The 21,819-nt window shown below is 54.4% G+C and overlaps 1 protein-coding gene across 3 annotated transcripts; it reads left to right on the top strand.

Annotated features, from left to right (window-relative positions):
* The first annotated feature begins 1,720 nt into the window (after window positions 1–1,720).
* Pear1 (platelet endothelial aggregation receptor 1) lies at window positions 1,721–21,766 on the top strand. 3 transcript variants are annotated; one of them, XM_031374296.1, is made up of 25 exons: window positions 1,721–1,963; window positions 7,958–8,056; window positions 8,940–9,009; window positions 10,390–10,551; window positions 11,107–11,211; window positions 11,486–11,586; window positions 12,206–12,298; window positions 12,468–12,711; window positions 13,751–13,871; window positions 14,046–14,182; window positions 14,267–14,479; window positions 14,754–14,928; window positions 15,000–15,120; window positions 16,341–16,504; window positions 16,600–16,702; window positions 16,785–16,931; window positions 17,112–17,237; window positions 18,275–18,403; window positions 18,513–18,641; window positions 18,787–18,999; window positions 19,165–19,253; window positions 19,336–19,459; window positions 19,607–19,681; window positions 19,770–20,015; window positions 20,534–21,766. In XM_031374296.1, exons 4-25 carry the CDS (start codon window positions 10,457–10,459, stop codon window positions 20,683–20,685), a joined length of 3,102 nt encoding a protein of 1,033 aa, XP_031230156.1. In that variant the 5' UTR covers window positions 1,721–1,963; window positions 7,958–8,056; window positions 8,940–9,009; window positions 10,390–10,456; the 3' UTR covers window positions 20,686–21,766. The 3 variants fall into 3 exon arrangements, with proteins under 3 accessions (XP_031230156.1, XP_031230154.1, XP_031230157.1); XM_031374294.1 differs by having other exon boundaries at window positions 7,958–8,094; XM_031374297.1 differs by lacking the exons at window positions 1,721–1,963; window positions 7,958–8,056; window positions 8,940–9,009; window positions 10,390–10,551 and having other exon boundaries at window positions 11,129–11,211; window positions 11,514–11,586.
* Window positions 21,767–21,819: the final 53 nt, after the last annotated feature.

Raw genomic sequence — 21,819 nt, 5'->3', positions numbered from 1 at the left:
GGAGGAGGAGGAGGAGGAGGCGGCAGCTTCTCTAATGAAGGCTGGAGGAGTCACTAATATTGTAGATGTGGGTATTTAGCAGTATTTTGATGTGACTGTTTAGCAAAACAACAGAAGAAACTTCATTTCTGGGGCCCAAGTGTTAAACTTTCTTAGCAGGAATGGGATGTGGGCCGCAGGGCAGAATGCAGTCCCAGAAAAAGAGCATGGAGCAGAACATCTGAGCACAAGTGGGGCCATGCGCATGTCTCACTTTCTCTCTGCACCCCAGTCGCCCTCACTGGTCACTTACATGAGAAGGATCAAGTAATTTCCAAGGCTTCAAACAGGAAGGGACGCAGGTCTTATGCCGCCAGACCTTGAGCTGTGCGTTGGTTTTTACTGCCCCCTGCTGGACATTTTGTGTACCAAAATCCAACTTCGTGTTTCCTTCCCTGAAACTTTGTTGCCATCCACTGGACCCGAGCTCAGCACAGCTTTCCATCAGAACAACTGCTAAACAGCATTGCCTCTCTCTTAGCTGGATTATAGTATCAGTAATTATTATATATTAGTAAATAGTATACACAGTATTAGTAAATATTATACACAAACGACTTGGAACCATAATACCCAAAAATCAGTAATGTCAGGACACAGCGATCCTGTTCCCGAATAGCCCAGTGCTGTCACCTGCTGTAGTAGAGCACACCCAGCGGCCCAGAAACTTTAGGGTGAAGGAAAAAAGATGGGCATACGTGAGTGCATACTCTATGACTTACACAGAAATTCTAGGAAGAAATTCTACAGAAAGCAAATAAAAACTTGCATGACATTTGTGTTAGGAGTGAGAAAGGAATCTGGGTCATTATTGTAGCCTAGAGCAGGTAAATGGGAGAGGTGGACGTTTAAAATATTATATTTACTTATGTTGTAGGGGAGGGAACATGTGTCATGCTGTAGCACTGCTGTGGGTTCAGAGGACAAGTTTTGGGAGTTGATTTCACCATGTGGGTCCCTGGGAACAAACTCAGTGAGTTTACCCCCCACTCCCCCAACCCCTCTCCCAGCCATCTCTCCATTTCCAGAGAGGGATATTTTAAGCCACACTTTTATTGGGATGAACACATTTATTTGTCTTAACCAATGGAACACCATGCTAAGTGGAATAAGCTAGATACGGAAGGTCAAAGGTCGAGCTGAGTGAGATATAGCCTGACTTCATGATGGCTAGCAGGGCCAGGGGATGTGGACTGAGTTTCAGTTTAGGATAAGGAAATGGATAGTACCAATGGTTTTGTACATGTGAAGTACTTTATGCCACTGAACTGTATACTTAACATTTGTTGAAAGGATGCATTTTATATTGTGTATGTTTTGCCACGATAAAGTTTTGGAACACTATTCATCAAGCCAAGCGGGCTTATTTTTATTATCTGTCAATCACTCTTAAATAAACGTGTCCCTGCTGTTTGGAATTCAACCTAGGGCCTGCAGCATAAGCCACACTCCCCCAGGCCCAACTTGATCTTTGTTCTGAGCCCTGACTGCGGTAGGTCGCGGAGTGCTTCGGAGCGAGCTGATGGGCCTCTTTCTGCTCAGCTCTTGCTCTGCTCTCTTTATGTAGCAGTATCTCGGTTCAACCCACGCAAGGGTCCCAGTGATCTGACCGCGCAAGCAGGGTGCCCCTCCACCGAAGGCCGCCAGGGGGCGCCCCCGGGCAGGAAAGAGGGGCGTCGGGTGGACCGCTCGCCGGGAGCCGGGGCTGGTCCGGAGCCTGTCAGGTTGGGCGGCTCTCCGCGTCCACTTCGCAGACAGGCGTGCGGAGGGCTGACCCCACCCGGCTGGGCTCCAGCCTCCCCGCGCGGACTTCCTGCCTGGGCGCGGGCGGAGGCCCACCCCCTTCCTGCCCGCGCAGCCGGCTCTGTCGGCCAGCGGGACCCGTCGGTGCACACACCGCGCTGAGCTGCGAGCTCTGAGGCAGGTGAGTAGCTCTGGAGCCCGAGATCGCTGGGCTGAAACCTGCCAGAGCGGCAAAGAGGAGATGGGGAGGCGGAGGGGGTGGTGGTGGAGGGGCAGGGGGTGGCGTGTGTGTGTGTTTGTCTGTGTGTCTGTGTCTCGCGGTCCGTCTAAGTGGAAAGGGAGAAGAAGAGAAGGGAGAAAGGAGAGAGAGTTACGGGAGAGGGGAGAAAGAGAGATCTAAGTAGAGAGAGCCGCCTAAGTGAAAAGAGAGAGGAGAGAGCGAGCAGAGAGGGAGAGAAACGGAGACCCATCTAAGTAGAAAAGAAAGCTGCGTAGTTCTGAGGATTAGGAACTATGCCGGGGATCAGCCTGGGAGAAGGCTCTCTTCGCCCAGCGGAAGGCAGTCTGCAAGTCTCCTGGATTCCAGTGTGCTCTTCGCAGGTTGTAAAACTTCGGTGATACTGAAGCCCTGAAAAGTAACCCTAAACCGTGTCTTCCCTCCGTCCCCCAATTTCTTCTTTCTGGAGGGACTAACAAAACGCAGTTGCCTGTCTGTCACCTCCTGCGACTGAGGGAAGGCATGTCTCCCGGAGAAAGACCCTATTTAGTGTTCATAGTGTTGCTCCCCATTTCCCTGCCCAGGGAAGGGATTGGATTTGCACATCCTTTCCCATCTAGCAGGGGAGAGGTCAGCCACAGGCACCTATATAGTCTCTGAGGATTTTTTGGCTTTTGTTTTTGTTTTTCCTGAATGGTGTAGGCCCATGGCAAGGCAGATAAGTGTGAGCTCTCGAGCCCAGGAACCCAAGCTCCATCCAGCAAGGCCTCCCTCACCTCACATCCCTCATTTCCAGCCTCTAGCCATGGACTCGTGACTCCCTGTTTTGGACTTTTAGTAGAGCCTGCTGCCCCAGCTGGGGACGGTGACCCCTGGTCCCAGGAGATTGGAACAGCATGTGCTGGTCGAGGTTCCCAGGCTCAGCCAGGCCTCAGCTGTAGGCAGGGCCGGATAAGAGGTCAGTTCTCAACCCCTGCCTATGCTAGGCCTAGGGTGTTGGAGCCTGTTCTCCAAACCCAACTCCACCCCACAGTACAGTGCCCTACCTGTGTCTATGTGTGCCCGGGTGAGACGGGTGTGGGCTGGCTTCCCATGTGCCAGCCTACCCTTGGCTGCTCTTCCAAAGCCTGTCTCCTTATCCCTGCCACCTCCCTTGCTTGCCTTTTTCTTCTCAGTGAAGGGTGAAGTGGGAGGGCTGGCTTCTGCTTCTCCAACATGCCCTATCAGACAGTCCCAGAAGAGGAAGCCCTCCCCTGGCACCCTGCTCCCCCAGAGAGAAACCTAGAGAACAAAAGTTGCCACAGCCACTGTATGGGGCTTCTCTGAGGAAACTCCAGCTTGGTACAGGATGGTGACTCCTGGTTCCTGCCCTGTGTGTGTGTGTGTGTGTGTGTGTGTGTGTGTGTGTGTGTGTGTGGTGGGGGAGCTAGCAGAAAGGCAGGAGGAGAGCGGATAGACAGATATAAACGCAGATGCAGGTCAATGCAGACACGCCGACTTGGCAAAACCAGGTCTGGGAGAGAACTATGGACATAGAGATTGAGAATAGAGATCCCAGGTGGATGGAGAAGTCATGGAGGTGGAAGGAAGGGTGCACAGAGTCTTCCTGGTCTGGACCCTGTTGTGCGCTGGTAGCTTGTATGAAGAATGGCAAATTGCCCACCTAGGGCAACATACCCGCCTATTAGTGTAATAGCTGAGAGGAGAAAAACGCTATCCCTCACAGAGCTTCCCTTGTGTTACACACCTGCGCGTAGCCTGAAAGAAGCAACCTGCAAGCAGGACCCTGTGTGTGGGCACCTCTCCCTTCCTGTGGTTGCATCTGGGACTCAGTCCCTGAGTTTGGAAGGATTTGTAGACTGATAGTCACTGTCCCAGACCTCAAGGTGCAAGATGAGGATTCACATCTGGTCCACACCCCCTACCTGCTGAGTGACTCGGAGCCTTGCATGTCCCCTGTAAGAACTGACCCCCTATCCCAGTCACCAGCTGGGAATGTGGAGGCCGATCCTGAGGAGTTCCTGACCCAGGCCTGCATGGCAGATGGAGAGCCATCTTTCAGTTTGTGCTTAGTCTTTCTGCATTCTGCCTTTTTCTTCTTTCTTCCTTTCTTTCTCTTTCTTTCTTTCTTTCTTTCTTTCTTTCTTTCTTTCTTTCTTTCTTCTTTCCTTCTTTTAGATTCATTTATTTTATGTATGTCAGTACATTGTCACTCTCTTCAGACACACCAGAGGAGGGCATCCAATCCCATTACAGATGGTTGTGAGCCACCATGTGGTTGCTGGGATTTGAACTCAGGACCTCTGGAAGAGCAGTCAGTGCTCTTAACCACGGAGCCATCTCTCCAGCCCTCCACCTTTCTTTCTTTCTTTCTTTCTTTCTTTCTTTCTTTCTTTCTTTCTTTCTTTCTTTCTTTACCAGTCTCACTTCACTGTGTCAGGGCTCTGGGAGGCCTGTTGGGGAGCAGAAGGAACACTACAGCACTCTCCTCTCAGTTCAGGGTGTCCACCCATCCCTGCCACACAACTGCTGTGGGTGCTGGCTGGTGCCGAGCAACCAGGTGTGTGGTGAGGGGCCTTGCCCAAGGCAAGTCTGACATGGTGGCCGACAGTTGTTGATAAGCAGTATGGGCCAGCTAGGGTACAACTCAGTGGTGTAGCACTTGCCAAGCATGCTCCAGGTCCAGGGCTCCACTCCCAGTACCACCAAGCAAGCCTAGACCAGTGAAAGAGGCCAGTGTAGCCCAGGGATGATCTGGGAGGAAACCTTGGTCTACACCAGTGTCGGAGAGTATTGCACAGGGCGAGACTGAGAGAGTATAGCTGCCCCAGAAGGTTGTCCCCTCAGCCTCTCCCTAGACAGCAGTGCTGTGCTCTCAGCCCTGGAGTGGCCTAAGTTAGCTCTGCTTGTTCCCAGAGGAGGCACATAGGTACTTACTCTAACTGGGTCATTTCCCTGTATCAGCACGGAGCATCCAATTTGAAGCCAGCTTCTGGGAAGAGCCAGGGAAAATAGCCAGAGCCCCTTTGGGCCCCCCCCCCGGCGGGGGGGACATGACTTTTAAGCCTAGAAGGCAGGGAGGGAAGGTGAGGCTTGAGTTCTGGGGAACTTTTTGGTGGAGTCTGGTCTGGCAGGCTGGGAAGAACTGGACATTCTGAGGAGGTTTGAGCAGTGGCGGCTGCACAGTGAGAGGCATGTGGGGCCCTTGGCTTCAGTGAGTGTCACAGGCTGCACAGTGAGAGGCATGTGGGGCCCTTGGCTTCAGTGAGTGTCACAGGGCTAGATGCCTGAGATGGCTGGCTTTTCCTGTAATGGGGGTCTACAGAAAGTAGTGGAAGCAGGCAGTAGCCAGAGCAGAACTGCACTATGTGAATTTTTTTCTTTTCTTTTTCTTTCTTTCTTTCTTTCTTTCTTTTTTTTTTTTTTTTTTTTTTTTTTTGAGACAGCTGTTCCTTCTCTGTATGTAGCCCAGGCAGTCCTGGAATAAATTATCCTATCTCAGCCTCCTGAGTGTTGGGATTAAAGGTAAAAGTCACCCTGCTTCTGCCAGAATTGTACTTTCTGAAGGTTATCTCTGGGTGGTGGTAAGGAAGGCAGGCTAGTGGGGTAGCTACTGTCCAAGCTTGTCCCTGTCTGGTGGCCAGACCCAGCCCTTGGGCAACACATTTTACAAAGCCCCTCCTGCCCCCTTAGTGAAAGGGGCCACCTCTCTCCAGGTGGCAGTTAGGGCCTGAGCTGGGGCGGAGACTGGCTTGGACTGTGAGTCAGGATCCCTGCTGGTTCTCTGTTTCCTGGTGAGTAAACAAGGCCTATGGTAGACCCTCTGGCCTCCGCTTCCTGAGCCAGCAGCCGGCCAGCCTCTCACCCTGCTCTGCCCCAGCCTCTAGTCAGCCTCTCTCAGGCTTCCGGCCCCTCCATCCGGCAGACATGCCTGGCGTGCCGGAGCCTGGCTTGGCCGGGTGAAGGAGGGGCCTCGTGTTTGTGTGTGCTCACACGAAGACTGTGTAGTGTAAGGTGCCACTGGGCGGTCAAGGCTGGCCGAGCTAGCTCTTCTTTGGGGAGAATGAGGAGGGCTGGGCTGGGCTCTCACGCCTGCCTGGGAAGGACTACGTGAGTTTGTCTTAATGGTAAAGGCAACTCAGGAAAGGGCAGAGAGACAGAAACTTAAAAGCCCACCTCAGAACGGAGCTAAGCTGCACGTGTGTGTGTGTGTGTGTGTGTGTGTGTGTGTGTGTGTGTGCATACGTCCACCCTTCATTGGGAGGCAGAAGACACTGTGTGGGGAACACGCAGCTCAACTGTATGTGACAGCGTTCATGGGAATGGAAGACTTACTGACAGATCAGCAACGAAGGGGAAAAGTTGGAGGTGCCAGGTATAGACAGTCCCAGTTAGATACGGGGTTGGAGGCTCAAAGGGCTTGCGTGGCATGACTGAAGCTACACAGCTTGTGACAGGGACAGGGCTAGATGCTCTGGACTGCGAGATGGGGAAGTGTCAGGGAGTTGGTACCACAGGTGAAGGAGGACAGAGAATTCAGGGATCCTACTCAGTGGCTGGCTCTGGTGTGAAGATGCTCCTGGCATGCAGCCTGCCATTCTGGGGATCAGGTTCTGGCTTCTCCCGGCTCTGCTTCCTTTCTCCCCTGTCAGCATTTTCAACTCTGTTTATTCCCGGATCATCATCGTGGGGGTTCTTCAGGGAGAGAGAAAGAGAGAGAAAACAACTCCAGTTTTTCCTGGAATGAATTGCAGGGGGGAAAACAGGAGGTCCTGTGGATGTTCATGTGGATGGAGCAGCAGTGTTACAGATTGGCCCCTAGCGCCTTGTCTGTGTCACATTTAACCCGCACAGTAGCCTTGTTGTGGAGTATGCTACCATTCTCTGAAGCTGGAGTAAGAGGACCAGAGTGCAAAGGTTACCCCACGCTACACATCTCCTGGGTGGGGCGGGGGTGGGGCTGGAAATCAAAGGCAGAAGCTCCCGAGTCTCCCTTCCATCCCTCCCATCGCTGTTTGCTGGATGAGGACCATCTAGCATCTCCCAGCTCCCAGAGGTCCTAGACTCACATCCTCCTCCCAGAGGCTGGGTGCAGTCAGGGCCGAGGGGGCTCCTGGAAAGGGAACAGATCAGGGCCCCGTGGGACTTGGAGGCTGAGAGGCAGGAATGTAGCTTGCAGCCTTGCAGGCAGGAAATGGAGCCAGGCCTGGCTGAGAGCCCAGCAATTTGCATGTGGAGGTGGGAGAGAAGAGTTGTTCCTTTTGACTGCCTTCCGTGCTGTTCCCACGCCTCTGATCATGTTCTGAGGCTGCCTCCCTTTCTCTTGTCCGTTCTCTGGCCAGCTCTCCGCTCCAATAACTAAGGCTGAAAGATACAAGCCCCTGGGTTCCTATTCCCTTCCCAGAAATAGAACTACTGGGAGGTCTCTGCTGCTGCTGGCTTTGGATTCCTCTTCCAATACCATGGCTATGGGCCTTGTGCAGCAGGCTCCTATGCTTACTGAATCTGTGGACTGGACAGTTGAGCACCTTCTGAGGGGGCTGAGCAAGCTACTCACTCCCTGCCTGACCCATCTCAGAATAATACAGGGTCACAGTTTGACTGGTTGTGAAGGAGAGCCATTTGGGGTTTGTGTCAAACCTGAAGCTTGGTGGGAGATGGGAGCTGGGCAGAAGGGGCTCAAGAGGGGTCTCCTAGGGCTGGGAGCTGGGAACTAAGGACCAAGCCCCTTGACGGGTATATAATCATAGAGGCTGGGTGCTACTGGGCCTGGAGTGGAGTTGGAGGGTCAAGGGACAGGTGTCAGGGCCCCAGCCCCGCAGAGGGAAGCCAGTTTGGGAGGCTTGGTGTCCTTGTCAAGCCCATGTTTATTGCTCAGGCTGGGAATGGTCAGGTAAAATCCTCTGCTCTTTTGCTAGGACTCCCCTCTTATCTCCCCTTCCTATTGTCCACCCACAGGTCTCTGCTGACCCCATCTTGGCTTCAAGCCCTGGACGGAGCCGCTGAAGCCTCCTCTGCAGTGCAGCCCCACCCTGAAGGCCGTTGGGAGGAGGGAAGGTAGCCTTCTCCAGTCAGCTGCCCTCTTAGCATAGTTGGTTAGTAATATCCCATAATACTGCACCCCCTGCTCTGTGCCAGGGCCATCCTGAGCACCTAGCTGAACTATTTTCTCTGGCAGCAGAAAGGGGGAGATCGGCAATGCTTGCTGATGCTTCTGCTCGGGGGCGGGGGTGGGGTGGTGGTGGTGAAGGGCAGGTGAAACTGTGAATAAGGACACCAGAGCTGCAGCTCAAGCCACCTCCACCTGCTATGGGCTCCACCCACCACACCACACTATGGACCCTAGGAACAGACAGGACGGGGCAGCTCATTGCCCCCAATGGGTGATCCCATGGGTAGATGAGGCTGCATCCCGACTGGAGCCTAGGATTTTGTAAGAATGGACCGTGGAAAAGGCCCAGAGTAGGGCAGAAATGTGTAGAGCTCCGGGTTCCTTCCATGAACACCCTTGATGGGGGTGGGGCGTGTTGGGGAGTAGCTAGGACCAGTTAGAGCTAACCCTGTGGGTGGCCAGTGAGTAGGGTAAAGTTGGCGGGGAGAGTTTAGGAACCGTGAGGAAGGAGCTGACTTTGTAGAGGTAGGGACGGTGTCTGGTTGTACACTGGCTGGGTCAGGTTGTGGGTACCTCTGACTATGGTGTGGCTCCCTTGACCCCCTGTCCCCCATTTCCAAAAGGCCACAGTGCCAGCCCAGGAGCCAAGCCAGCCAAATGAGACCCCTTCACACTGGAGCAGAGTGGTGTGGGGGGTGGAGCTCCACATGACCATTCGTTATGTAGACCTGGCTAGCCTCAGACTCAGATATCCTCCTGCCTCTGTCTTCTGAGTGCTGGCTCTACAGGCTTGTGCCACCACCGCCCAGCTGAGTTTCCCCCTTTTAGGATTGAGATCCTGAGCACTGGGATCCACGGGATATCACTTGGCTTCCCACGTCCACTCTGGCCATCACTGGTGAGTCACTTGGTTGAGAGAGAGAAGCCTAGAACCGGGGGAGGGGGGGCTCTTGGGGGAGGGGGAGTGCAGTGGCTCTGGTCAGTGAGGGAGATGGGGGGAGGTCCACTCTGGGAGTCAGCAACATGGAGTAAGGAGGACCAAGGGGAAATTCAAGTGTTGGGTTAAAGGTGGGGTTGGACCACAGCAGAAAGTTGGGGTTCAGTTAGGGAGTCTGTTAATCTGAGAAGGCGCCCTATCTGAGCTGAGAGAATCATGATCCACCACAATAAGTGGGTGGGGGGGCTGGGGTGGGGCTGCAGCAAGCATTCCAGAGATACTCAGGGGTGTAAGGGGCCAGCAATTGCGACCTCTTGGAGAAATTACAAGCAGATGTGGGCATCTCTGGAGAGTCGAGCAGGGAGCCTGGGCAAGTTTAAGAAACTCCAAGCAGGAAACAGGAACCCGGAGGCAGAGGGGTGGCCTCTAGCCCTCAGCCTTTCCTGAGCCTTGGCGTTCAGAGGAAAACTTATCCCATTCAGGGCCCTGACTCTCTTCCCACCCTCTGGGTGAGGCTGAGGTGTGGAGGTGATGAGGGGCCAGTTTCTTAGCACTGAGAGAGAAATGTGAGAATTGCCCCCTTGGAGCACACTAGTGGCTGTGTGGTCACCCAGCTGCGGCCCCATGTACGCAGTCCTGCACAGCAGGATTCTTCAGCAGTAGCTTTGGCTCTTGTCTGCCTACATACAGCAATGGAAGCATGCTCTCAGTGGCATCTGATACTGAACTAACTGTCCGTTGGAAAGTTCTCCTGGACTGAGCCCAAGATGGTTCCCCTTAGAATCTTCTTCATCGGTCCCAGCTTCACACTGCAGTGCCCTGACTATAGGCTAGGCTCAGGGGACAAGAGAAGTTGATATGTAGTGTTAGGAGACTCTTAAGAAAGATGAGTGTGGTGCCAGTGTGTGTGTGTGTGTGATGGAGTTGTCAGGGAGCAGACAGAAAAGGAAGGTGGCATTCAAGCCAGGCCCGAGGCACAGGACTCTAGGAATAATGAGAGCTGGGGTCAGTGTGTTAGCGAATTGAGCTGAGACCTGGAGCCACAGAAGTGCACTAGGAGCACCGTTCTGGGGAAGCTGGAGCACTGTTCTGGGTTCTGGGGAAGCTGGAGCACTGTTCTGGGTTCTGGGGAAGCTGGAGCACTGTTCTGGGTTCTGGGGAAGCTGGAGCACTGTTCTGGGTTCTTGGGAAGCTGGAGCACTATTCTGGGGAAGCTGGAGCACTATTCTGGAGAAACTGGAGCACTGTTCTGGGGGAGCTGGAGGCCTGCTACATGGACCAGAGAACTAAGGGAGGCAGTGGGCTGGTCTTTTAGCATGCTTCCTGCTTGAATCTTTGCAGATGTGTCCTTCCGGCTGCTGGTTGCAGTGCTGTTCCGTTGCTGTGTGCCCTATCTCAGGCCTCTGCAATGCCACTTTGTCCCCTCCTGCTCCTGGCTGTAGCCCTGCGTCTGGCTGGGACACTCAACTCCAACGATCCCAATGTCTGTACCTTTTGGGAAAGGTGAGAAGGGCCCAAGCTCGATGCTCGTCCCACAGGAGTGGTTCCTCCTGGGAATGTTTCTGGTCTCTTTGTACCCCTGTGGTGTTTGATCTTCCCCACATCTGCCCTTGTCTCATCTCTGTCCTCCTTTGTCCCTGGGTTCCTCTGGGAGGGCGCCACTCATTGTAGATGAAGCAGAGGGGCTGACTGCAGGAAGGTAGGGACAGGACAGGAAAACAGGGCTCTGGGCAGAAGCTAGCCAAAAGTGCTTCAATCCATCGCTACCAGCTGGGTCCAGACAAGTTCAATCTTCCCACATCGGGAGGGATACGAACATGTCTGTGTACGTGTGCATGTGTGTGTGTGTAAGGCTTTGGCCCTTAGGATGAGCAATAGCTCTGGTAGGAGGAGTCCTAGAACATTCCAGTTCTAGAAGCCTCTACACAGGACAGGTAGGGAGCAGGAGGAGGAAGCCCAAATACTGGGTACTGATTCTCTCTGGCCTTGGCTATCTGATGCGCCATGCTGTCTCCAGTCTCAGGCTGACCTTGCCCCTGACCTGTTCTCATCCCACAGCTTCACCACGACCACTAAGGAGTCCTACCTGCGCCCCTTCAGCCTGCTCCCAGCTGAGTCCTGCAACAGGCCCTGGGAGGACCCCCACACCTGTGCCCAGCCTACGTGAGTTCTTCATCCTTCTGTGGGCCAGGAGCTGGTTAAGCCCCGGCCTCTTCGAACCTTTGGTGCTTAGAGAACATTCTGACCTCAAGGCATTCACCTGTCTGCAGTGGGGCACCCATGTGGCCTGTGAAATCGTGTCTGGTTCATTGCATGTGCGTGTGGCTGGTGTGGGGCAGGGAGGGAATATTTAACCTCTGACTGAGGTGTGTGGGGTGTACAGGGCAGCCAGGGCCTCAGCTAAGAGCACTGATGGCCACGTCCCGGGCTGCCGCAGGGTTGTCTACCGGACTGTGTACCGTCAGGTGGTCAAGATGGATTCCCGCCCACGCCTGCAGTGCTGTGGGGGTTACTACGAGAGCAGAGGGGCCTGTGTCCGTGAGTCCTGAGTTGGGCCAGGGAGGGATACAGTGTGTGGGGTCCAGCTATTTGATTTTTCCCCTGCTTTAGTGGGGGGTGCTGTGGTGGGATGCTACTGTCTACTACTTCAATTCCCCCTTGGCCAGTGGCTGTAGCTGGGGTTGGGGTGTCAGGGCTGAAAGAGGGGCTGGCAATGGAGTTTGGGCTTGCTACTGTCCAGTCTCTTGTTCCTGAGCATGTTGTGAGCCCATCTTCAGATGGGACCCTGCCTGTCCTCTGGCCTTTCATTCCACTCTGACCAGTCTCTGCAGGCTTAGCTTCCCAGCCTGACTTAACTCTCCTCTCAGCTTCTACCCTTTCTGACCATATCGCTATCCAGCTACCATTTGAGACCCCCCCCAACCATTTCCCGACAAGATATTTAGAAATGTTCACAGAGAGGGGTCAGGCAGTCTGGACCCCTGGGGTCCTACACAGTCTAACCCTGAGTTGCTCCCCAAGACTTCATCTCAGACAGAGCTGGAGGGTGGGGGGCAGGCTACAGGACCCCGTGCGGGAGGAAGGTGGCTCTGGCTTCATAGAATAAAGATAGGAAGGTAGCTGGAGGTACCTTCTCATTCGTTTTGTCTCTGGCCAGCACTCTGTGCCCAGGAGTGTGTCCATGGCCGCTGTGTGGCTCCGAATCAGTGCCAGTGTGCACCAGGCTGGCGGGGAGGTGACTGCTCCAGCGGTAAGTTGCTGGTGACTCCCAGGTGGTTTTTATGGGAGTCCATTGATGCTAGCTGCCTTCTCTGGAGATGTGGTAGAGGAGGTGGGTGTGTGGGCTGTGAGACTGGGCCTACCAGAAGCTGGGGAGGGTCTAAGTCCCTGGTGACTCCCTTCCATTTTCTCTTCCACAGAGTGTGCCCCAGGAAGGTGGGGACCACAGTGTGACAAGCTCTGCCACTGTGGCAACAGCAGTTCCTGTGATCCCAAGAGTGGGGCGTGCTTTTGCCCCCCTGGCCTGCAGCCCCCCAACTGCCTTCAGCCCTGCTCTGCTGGCCACTATGGTCCTGCCTGCCAGTTTGGTTGCCATTGCCATGGGGCATCCTGTGACCCCCAGGATGGAGCCTGCTTCTGCCCCCCAGGGAGAACAGGACCCAGGTATGTAATAAGGCCACAGACATAGGACCATACATGAGGAAATGGTGGCACTGAGAGACTGAGGTCTTAGCTCAGCTCTGATGGGTACCAGCCAAGCAGCCTTGAGCAGCCATCAGTTCCTTGTGAACAAATTCCCTAGGCCAGCTGTCACTATCATAGCATTAGTAAGTAAGTAAGTAAGTGTGTGTGTGTGTGTGTGTGAGAGAGAGAGAGAGACAGACAGAGAGACACAGAGATAGAGAGACAGATAGACACAGAGAGAGAGATACAGACATACACAGAGAGGTAGACACAGAGAGAAGACAGAGAGATAGAGAGATATACAGACATACACAGAGAGATAGACACGGAAAGATAGAGACACACAGAGACATATGCAGAAACAGAGAGAGGCAGAGAAACACAGAGACAGACACACAGAGAGACAGACATACATAGAGAGATAGAGAGACATATGCAGAAACAGAGAGAGACAGAGAGAAATACAGAGAGACACAGAGAGAGACAGACATACACAGAGAGATAGAGATAGATAAACATAGAAAGACAGAGACACAGAGACATACACAGAGACAGAGAGGCAGAGAGAAACACAGAGACACACAGAAATACAGACACACACACACACACACACACACACACACACACAGAGAGAGAGAGAGAGAGAGAGAGAGAGAGAGAGAGAGAGAGAGAGAGAGAGAGAGAGATGGGGGGAGTGTCATCCCTGAGGCTGAGATGCAAACCTAGGCAGAATGCAGGGTCATGTGCAGAGACGACTGGTGTTGAGTTCTCCGGGGTGGAGGAGCTGTCTAGGAGCACGTATCAAGAGGGGATCAGGGGAGGCGATGCATAGGGTTCTGCCTGCTGGAGGAGCAGACCTGTGGCACACCCTTGCTCTTGCCACCTGCTGATGCTGGGCTGTCCTTGGCAGTTCCCTGCCCCAGAGACCCCTTCTGTGCAGGGGGCAGCCTTGGGGAGCCAAGAGGGCCCCTTGAAGTTTCTTCCTCATGACCCTCTGACCTCACCCCCTGTTCCACAGCTGTAATGTGCCCTGTTCACAGGGCACTGATGGCTTCTTCTGCCCCAGAACCTATCCTTGCCAAAATGGAGGTGTTCCTCAGGGCTCCCAAGGCTCCTGCAGCTGCCCACCTGGCTGGATGGTATGAAGGATGGGAGTTGGCAGACATGGGGTTGGGATTCCCAAGAGAATTCTGAGGGCGGCTCTCGTGGGCCAGTGTGCTCATGGGATGGGCGCTCAGGACCCTGGAGAGGTCTGAGAATGTGAGCCTGTGGTCACGAGAAGGGGATTAAGTGACATTCACCCCCTCCTCCAGGGTGTCATCTGTTCCCTGCCATGCCCAGAGGGTTTCCACGGGCCCAACTGTACTCAGGAATGTCGCTGCCACAACGGTGGCCTCTGTGACAGGTTTACTGGGCAGTGCCACTGCGCTCCTGGTTATATTGGGGATCGGTGAGTATGTGACCCCAGGGAGCTGGAGTGGAGCAGGAGGTGGTGGAGCCCAGTTTATACAGCTGAACATAACCCGGGACCCAGGTGCCAAGAAGAGTGCCCTGTGGGCCGCTTCGGTCAAGACTGTGCTGAGACCTGTGACTGTGCTCCTGGCGCCCGTTGCTTTCCTGCCAATGGCGCATGTCTGTGCGAACATGGCTTCACAGGCGACCGCTGCACTGAGCGCCTCTGTCCGGATGGCCGCTATGGTCTGAGCTGTCAGGAGCCCTGCACCTGCGACCCAGAACACAGTCTCAGGTGGGCTGTGGGAAACACGGTCACGGGAGACAGGTTTTTGGTCTGGAACCCCCAGAAAAAAACATTACGGTATGGCTAAGAGGGGCACCAATGTCACAGAAGGATTGAGGAGATGTCTGGGGAAGAGGCAAGAGCGGCCTGGGAAGCCTTCCTTGCCCAGCCTGGCTCTCTGGAGAATCTCCCCGAACCTGTGGTTCACACTCGAGCTCTGCGGAGAGATTTTTTTTTTTTCTCAGTTTGGTTTAGACTCTGATGTCCCCTTCTGCACCCACAGCTGCCACCCGATGCACGGCGAGTGCTCCTGCCAGCCAGGTTGGGCGGGCCTCCACTGCAACGAGAGCTGCCCTCAGGACACGCACGGCCCCGGCTGCCAGGAGCACTGCCTCTGTCTGCACGGTGGGCTCTGCCTTGCCGACAGCGGCCTCTGCCGGTGCGCGCCCGGCTACACGGTGAGACTGTGCTCCACGGCGGGAAAGGAGCTGGGTAGGTAAGCCCCTCACTCTGCGCTTTCTGCTTTCAGGGACCTCACTGCGCTAACCTATGTCCACCGGACACTTATGGGATCAACTGTTCCTCCCGCTGCTCCTGCGAAAATGCCATTGCCTGCTCTCCCATCGACGGCACCTGCATCTGCAAGGAAGGTAATGGACCAGGGAGGGGCAGACCCGGTGCAGCGCTGAGGGAGGGGGGGGCGGGGCGAGGAGAGGATTCACAGGGCTGAGCTCATTAGAGGTGGCCCTGTAGGAACGGATCCAGGCTAGTTTCTGCTAGAATAGTCTTTTCTTGTCCTCTCTCATTGGTCCCTGTCCTGCCTGCCCCCACCCCACTCCTCCCTGGTTTTTTTTTTTTTTTTTTGGATTGAGACAGAGTCCCACTATATAGCCCAGGATAGACTCAAAGTCTGAGCACCTCTTGTATTTCAGCCCTCTGAGGTACTGGGATCACACAGAACATCTCTCTCTCTCTCTCTCTTTCCCTCTCTCTCCCTCTCTCCCTCCCTCCCTCCCTCCTTCCTTCCTCCCCTCCCTTCTTCCTTCTTTTCTTCCTTCCTTTTAGAATTATTTTATGTATACAAGAACACTGTAGCCATCTTTAGACACATCAGAAGAGGGCATCAGATCCCATGACAGATGGTTGTGAGCCACCCTGTGGTTGCTGGGAATTGAACTCAGGACCTCTGGAAGAGCAGTCAGTGCTCTTAACTGCTGAGCCATCTCTCCAGCCCCCAGAACACCTTTCTTTAGCTACAAACATCATACTTGTTCCTAAAAGGTACAGACCAGAAGTCTCTGGTGAGCATCTCACCCCCTCAGTTCTATGGAAACATACCATGCCAGTGCCAGGGAGGGCTTCCAAGGTCTATCCCCATGGCATGTTGGCAGCCCTTAGGCTGAGTTCAGATCCTGTGGTATCAGACTTAACCAAGCCTCAAGTCTTCAGCCTGTTTCTTCCCTTATCCCACAGATGACCTGGTGGGGCCCCCACGATGAGCTTGGGGTTGTTGCCAGCCTCCTCTATTCTGTAAGAGAGACGGAGGAGGCCCAGGCGGGATAGAGGAAGAGACAGGAGGGCTATGTGGGTTAGAAGACACTGGAGGCTCAGGTGGGGTCAAAGAGATTATGGAAGCTCAGGTAGGGTAGGAGAGACTGGTGGTCCAAGTGAAGTGGAAGAAACAGAAGGCCCAGTGGGGTGGAGGACACAGGAGGCCCAGGTGGGCTGGCAGTGGTGGCCAGGTTGGGTAGAAGCAGCTGAGTGTGTTCAGCTTCTAGAGTTTTGAGTGCTTTTCTCACGCCCAGCTCACGGCATAAAGCTGGCACACCCAACATCCAGCACCCAGTGTGTCCCTGCTTACCTTCTCCAGGTTGGCAGCGTGGTAACTGCTCTGTGCCCTGTCCCCCTGGCACCTGGGGCTTCAGTTGCAATGCCAGTTGCCAGTGTGCCCATGAGGGAGTCTGCAGCCCCCAAACTGGGGCCTGTACTTGCACCCCTGGGTGGCATGGAACTCACTGCCAGCTTCCCTGCCCGGTAAGTGAGCACAGCCTACCTCCCTGGAGGGGAGGGAGGGGAAGGCACCCCCCCCCAGCTGACTAGCCTACTCTCCCCTCCTTTTGCTCTCCAAGAAGGGGCAGTTTGGTGAAGGTTGTGCCAGTGTCTGTGACTGTGACCACTCTGATGGCTGTGACCCTGTTCATGGACAGTGCCGATGTCAGGCTGGCTGGATGGGTGAGCATTCCGGGCTGTCTGGGTCCCCAGGTCTGCTGGGTTTTGTACCCTACAGGAAATGACCCTTGGTTGTCCCCTACAGGTACACGCTGCCACCTGCCTTGCTCAGAGGGCTTTTGGGGAGCCAACTGCAGCAACACCTGTACCTGCAAAAATGGTGGTACTTGTATACCTGAGAACGGCAACTGTGTGTGTGCACCAGGGTTCCGAGGCCCCTCCTGCCAGAGGCGTGAGGCTCACTGTCCCCCAGCCCCTCCTGTTAGCAGTTCAGATTTGGGACCCCCCACCACCACCACCCTGTGGGTTTGGCCCCTGACTCCCATCTCCAGGATAGTTATTCCAGTGGGAAGGGGAGGGCAGGGCAGCCCTGGTCAAGGGCCTCCCAGTCACCACACATCCCTTTCCTCAGCCTGCCCGCCCGGTCGCTATGGCAAGCGCTGTGTGCCGTGTAAGTGCAACAACCATTCTTCCTGCCACCCATCGGATGGGACCTGCTCCTGCCTGGCGGGCTGGACAGGCCCTGACTGCTCTGAAGGTGAGTAGCAGCTTGTGTGGGTCTTGTGCTGCTGCTTGAGTCTCTGCACTCTGGCTCTGCTCCTGGCTCTGGGCAGAGAGCCTCCCTCCCTCAGTTATCTGTAACATAAGGAACATCCTCCCATCACCTTCAGGCTGGGTGACTAAGTGGAAGACTGTCTGCCCTTCAGCCTGGGGAGCCTGGAAAGAGCAGGGTGCTTATGGAACAGCAACCCCCCCCCTCTTGGAGATATTCTTCTTTCTTTTTAAAAAATTAATACTTTAAACTATTATTCTTTGGAACCTTCATACACACATACTACGTGTCTTGATCCAATCCCACTTTCCCTCATGCCCCCCATGTGTCTTCCTCCCACCCACATGTCATAACCTGCTGAGGCCAGTCTGTTTGCCAGTGTGGATGTGGGGCCTTGGCCTACAATGTGGGTCCTCCCCCCCAGCATGGCTGCTTTCTAGCTTTCTCACGTTATCCTTATGATGCGTCATCTCCCACGTTACCTCTATGAAGTGACTGGCCTTAGGCAGCAGGTGCAGCATGCTTTGAAGGTAGCAAGAAGCTGCTGGCCAGAGTGAGCTAACTGCACTTTCAGGAGGCAAGACATAAAGTGATCTTGTTGAAGGGTTTTTGTTTTGTTTTGTTTTGTTTTGTTTTGCATAGAACTCAGCAGCATCTACTATTGGGTTATTTGCTAGGATCACACACAGAGATAATGCATTAGGCGGGATGTGTCGAGCACACCTGTAATTCCAGCACCCAGGCAAGAGGCCGGTGTTTGAAAACAGGAAAAAACAAGGCCGGCGCTAAGCCCTCCAGGGGCAGTTGGGAAGCCTCCAGTTCCCTAGCACTGGGTACATTATCTTGTTAGAGTCAAATGCAGATGTCATGTGGGTAGTGGGTGAGCAAGCTGGAGATGAACATTAGAGTCATCAGTGTGGAAATGCCCCTTAGAGCCTTAGTATCTCCAAGAGGCGATCAGGCTGAAGACTGATACTGAGGGGATGGCCAGGCTTTGCCTGACAGCCCCTTGTCTCCTGTAGCATGTCCCCCAGGCCACTGGGGACTCAAATGCTCCCAATCCTGCCAGTGTCACCATGGTGGAACCTGCCACCCACAGGATGGGAGCTGTGTCTGCACTCCAGGCTGGACTGGACCCAACTGCTTGGAAGGTACCAATGGAGCACTGACTCTCTGATATCTACCACACAGCCCTTATCTGAGAGGAGACTGCAGTTTGCCTGCTCCATGACCCCTACTTGCCTTCTTGGCTGTCTTTAGGCTGCCCATCAAGAATGTTTGGTGTCAACTGCTCCCAGCTATGCCAGTGTGATCCTGGAGAGATGTGCCACCCAGAGACTGGGGCTTGTGTCTGTCCCCCAGGACACAGTGGTGTGCACTGCAAAATGGGTGAGTTCTTTGCCCCTTTGCCCCTTGTTTTCCCCTAGGCTCTGGGACCCAGGGCCCTCATTACCATCTCTGTCTTCCTTACAATGCACTCAAATTCACTGGCGGAATAAAGGTGCCTGTTTCAGTGCCCACTCCTATCTCACAGGAAGCCAGGAGTCCTTCACCATAATGCCCACCTCTCCTGTGACCCATAACTCACTGGGCGCAGTGATTGGCATTGCAGTGCTGGGGACCCTCGTGGTGGCCCTGATAGCACTGTTCATTGGCTACCGCCACTGGCAAAAGGGCAAGGAACATGAGCACTTGGCAGTGGCTTACAGCACTGGGCGACTGGATGGCTCTGATTACGTCATGCCAGGTGAGCTGACATGGGGCTTTAAGTGACTCCTGGGCAGTGTGGGACTGCTGAATATGCCCCCCATGGGATGTGGGGTGGAAGAATGGAGGGTGCATCAGGGAGGGCAAACTGGTGTTGCCCTGGCCTCCTGCTCTGAGCTACCTGGTACCTGTGTTTGTCCTGCAGATGTCTCTCCGAGCTATAGTCACTACTACTCCAACCCTAGCTACCACACACTGTCTCAGTGTTCTCCTAACCCCCCTCCCCCTAACAAGGTCAGTGCATTGAGGGGGTGTGCTCTGTGGGTGAGATGTACCTCCCAGGGAAGCCTCACCCGTTGTTTGTGCTCCCCCATAGGTCCCAGGCAGTCAGCTCTTTATCAGCTCCCAGGTACCTGAGCCGCCAAGCAGAGCCCATGGGCGTGAGAACCACTCCACACTACCGGCTGACTGGAAGCACAGGCGGGAGCCCCATGACAGAGGTAGGTGCTTAGAGGCCGAGGCTGAGGTGAATGTGAGCAGCCTCACCTGCTGGATCGTCTTGGTGGGGTCGGGGTTGGGGGGAAGAGCCTGCTTCCAGAGGCGGCTTGGGAAGGCCACAGGTCTGGCTTCAACTTACCTCTCCTCAGGCACCAGCCACCTGGACAGAAGCTATAGCTGTAGCTATAGCCACAGGAATGGCCCAGGACCATTCTGTCATAAAGGTATGAGTGCAGAGACAGGGGAGGGAAAGGAAGCCGGGTCAAGGAGCGAGAGCCTCCAAGGAGCCTGATTTTCTTCCTTGATCCTTAGGTCCCATCTCTGAAGAGGGACTAGGGGCAAGCGTTATGTCCCTGAGCAGCGAGAACCCCTATGCTACCATCCGAGACCTGCCCGGCCTGCCTGGGGAACCCCGGGAAAGCGGCTATGTGGAGATGAAGGGCCCTCCATCGGTGTCTCCTTCCAGACAACCTCTTCATCTCCGGGACAGGCAGCAGCGGCAACTGCAGCCACAGAGGGACAGTGGCACCTATGAGCAGCCCAGCCCCTTGAGCCATAGTGAGTCTTCCATGTCCCCAGCGGGGGCTACAGGGCACTGGAACATGAGGAGTAGGAAGGGAGAAGGGGAGGGGAGAGAAGCAAACAGTGTGTGAGAAGGTAAGGCCAAGGCCTTTGGGGGGCTTGGTCTCAGAGCAGGCATGGTATTGGGAGAATTGCCCTCCTCCTCCGAGTCTGTTCTTCCTCTGAAGGTTGAGAATCTGAGATGGTGCTTGAATAGTATGAGAGAGAGAAAGAGAGAAAGAGAGAGAGAGAGAGAGAGAGAGAGAGAGAGAGAGAGAGAGAGAGAGAGAGATCCCAGAAAAGTTGAGAGTGAGTAGACAGTGTCTTTATATCGTTTGAGGTGGACAGGTGGGGTATTTGAACAGAGGGCCTTGCTTAGTCATACATTATCCCGGTGTTTGGCCCAGCCAACCCACATGCATTGCCATTCACTTCTCTATGGGTAGGAAGAGGCTGGAGTAGGAGGAGCCAGGGGAGGTTGAGGAGTCATCTCATCTTGTCCTCTCTGTCTTCAGATGAAGAGTCTGTGGGCTCCACGCCCCCTCTCCCTCCGGGTCTGCCTCCTGGTCACTATGACTCCCCCAAGAACAGCCATATCCCTGGACACTATGACTTGCCTCCAGTACGGCATCCTCCATCACCTCCGTCCCGGCGCCAGGACCGCTGAGGAGCCAGCATGGTATGGGAGAGTGCCTGTGTACCCTGCCAGGAGCAGGGACTGGACCAGCAGGCCACGGACAGACACACTTGGTGAAGTGAACAGAGACTGACTGTGGCTCTCTGCTTCCACCGAGGGAGACACTAGTTGGCAAAGTGTCTAAACCCCCTTTTTCCAACCCACTGTTCAAGTGCCCCGGGACGTATGGACATAAGCTGGAAGGCAGAATGTTGTTGTTTAAGTCTGATTTTAGACTGATTTTTTTTTTTTTTTTTTAAAACATGTGTTGGGTACCTTTTCCGTGTGTATGCCCAGGCAGGCTATGTGTGTCTCTACTTGGCTTTAGAGGGATCCAGGTACAGGTTCTGCCTTCTGCACTTCCCAGCTTAACTAGTAGTCAGCTTCCAAACTTACCTAGTTAAAGCTTCATCAGCAGGCCCTAACCCTGCCCACCCTTCCCCCGGTAGTCCCCCATGTCTTGCTCAGAGGGTTGCTTCCCTACCTCTGGTGTTTGTCTTCCTGGTACGCCTTGGACTCTATGTACAGTCGAACTTTCTGTGCCTCCATGACCCAGCAGCCTACCTTTCCCATCTGGCTTCACTCTTTCCCAGAATGCAGGCTATCTGCCGCCCTTCTTCCCACCGTAGGAATTGGCACATTTAAGTTCAGCCTTCCTAGAGTCCTGCTCGTCCTTCACATATTCCACAGAGCACCCACCCCACATCTGCTTCATAGATAGCTACTCTCTTCTTCACGTACCCGCAGAAGGCAGAGGTGGTGCCAGGCAGAGGATGGGTTTGTTTCATTTTGTTCTGTTTTTGAGACGCTATCTCACTATGTAGTCCCGGCTGGCCTGGAACTCAGAGGTCTGCCTCTGCCTCCTGAGTGCTGGGGTTAAAGGCGCCCGCCGCCAGCCTGGTGTACAGCTCAAGCTGCACTCCGATGTGATTTCCACGTTACTAGGCTAGCCTCTGCCTCCCCCTAGTGGGGAGGCTGATCACCAGCTCTCAGAATGCAGGATTCCCCGTGTTATGCTCACTATTGGTTTTCCTTGGCACACGGTAGTCACTCAATAAATGTTCCTCTAAAAGCCGAGTGGCTGAATGAAAGTACCAGCAATACTGTGTCCCCAGTGCCCCCTAG

The sequence above is a fragment of the Mastomys coucha genome, unplaced genomic scaffold, assembly GCF_008632895.1.
Source record: "Mastomys coucha isolate ucsf_1 unplaced genomic scaffold, UCSF_Mcou_1 pScaffold16, whole genome shotgun sequence".
Taxonomy (NCBI): Eukaryota; Metazoa; Chordata; class Mammalia; order Rodentia; family Muridae; genus Mastomys; species Mastomys coucha.
Note: the sequence above shows the minus strand (reverse complement) of the source record. Positions and strands in the feature narration are given on the sequence as shown.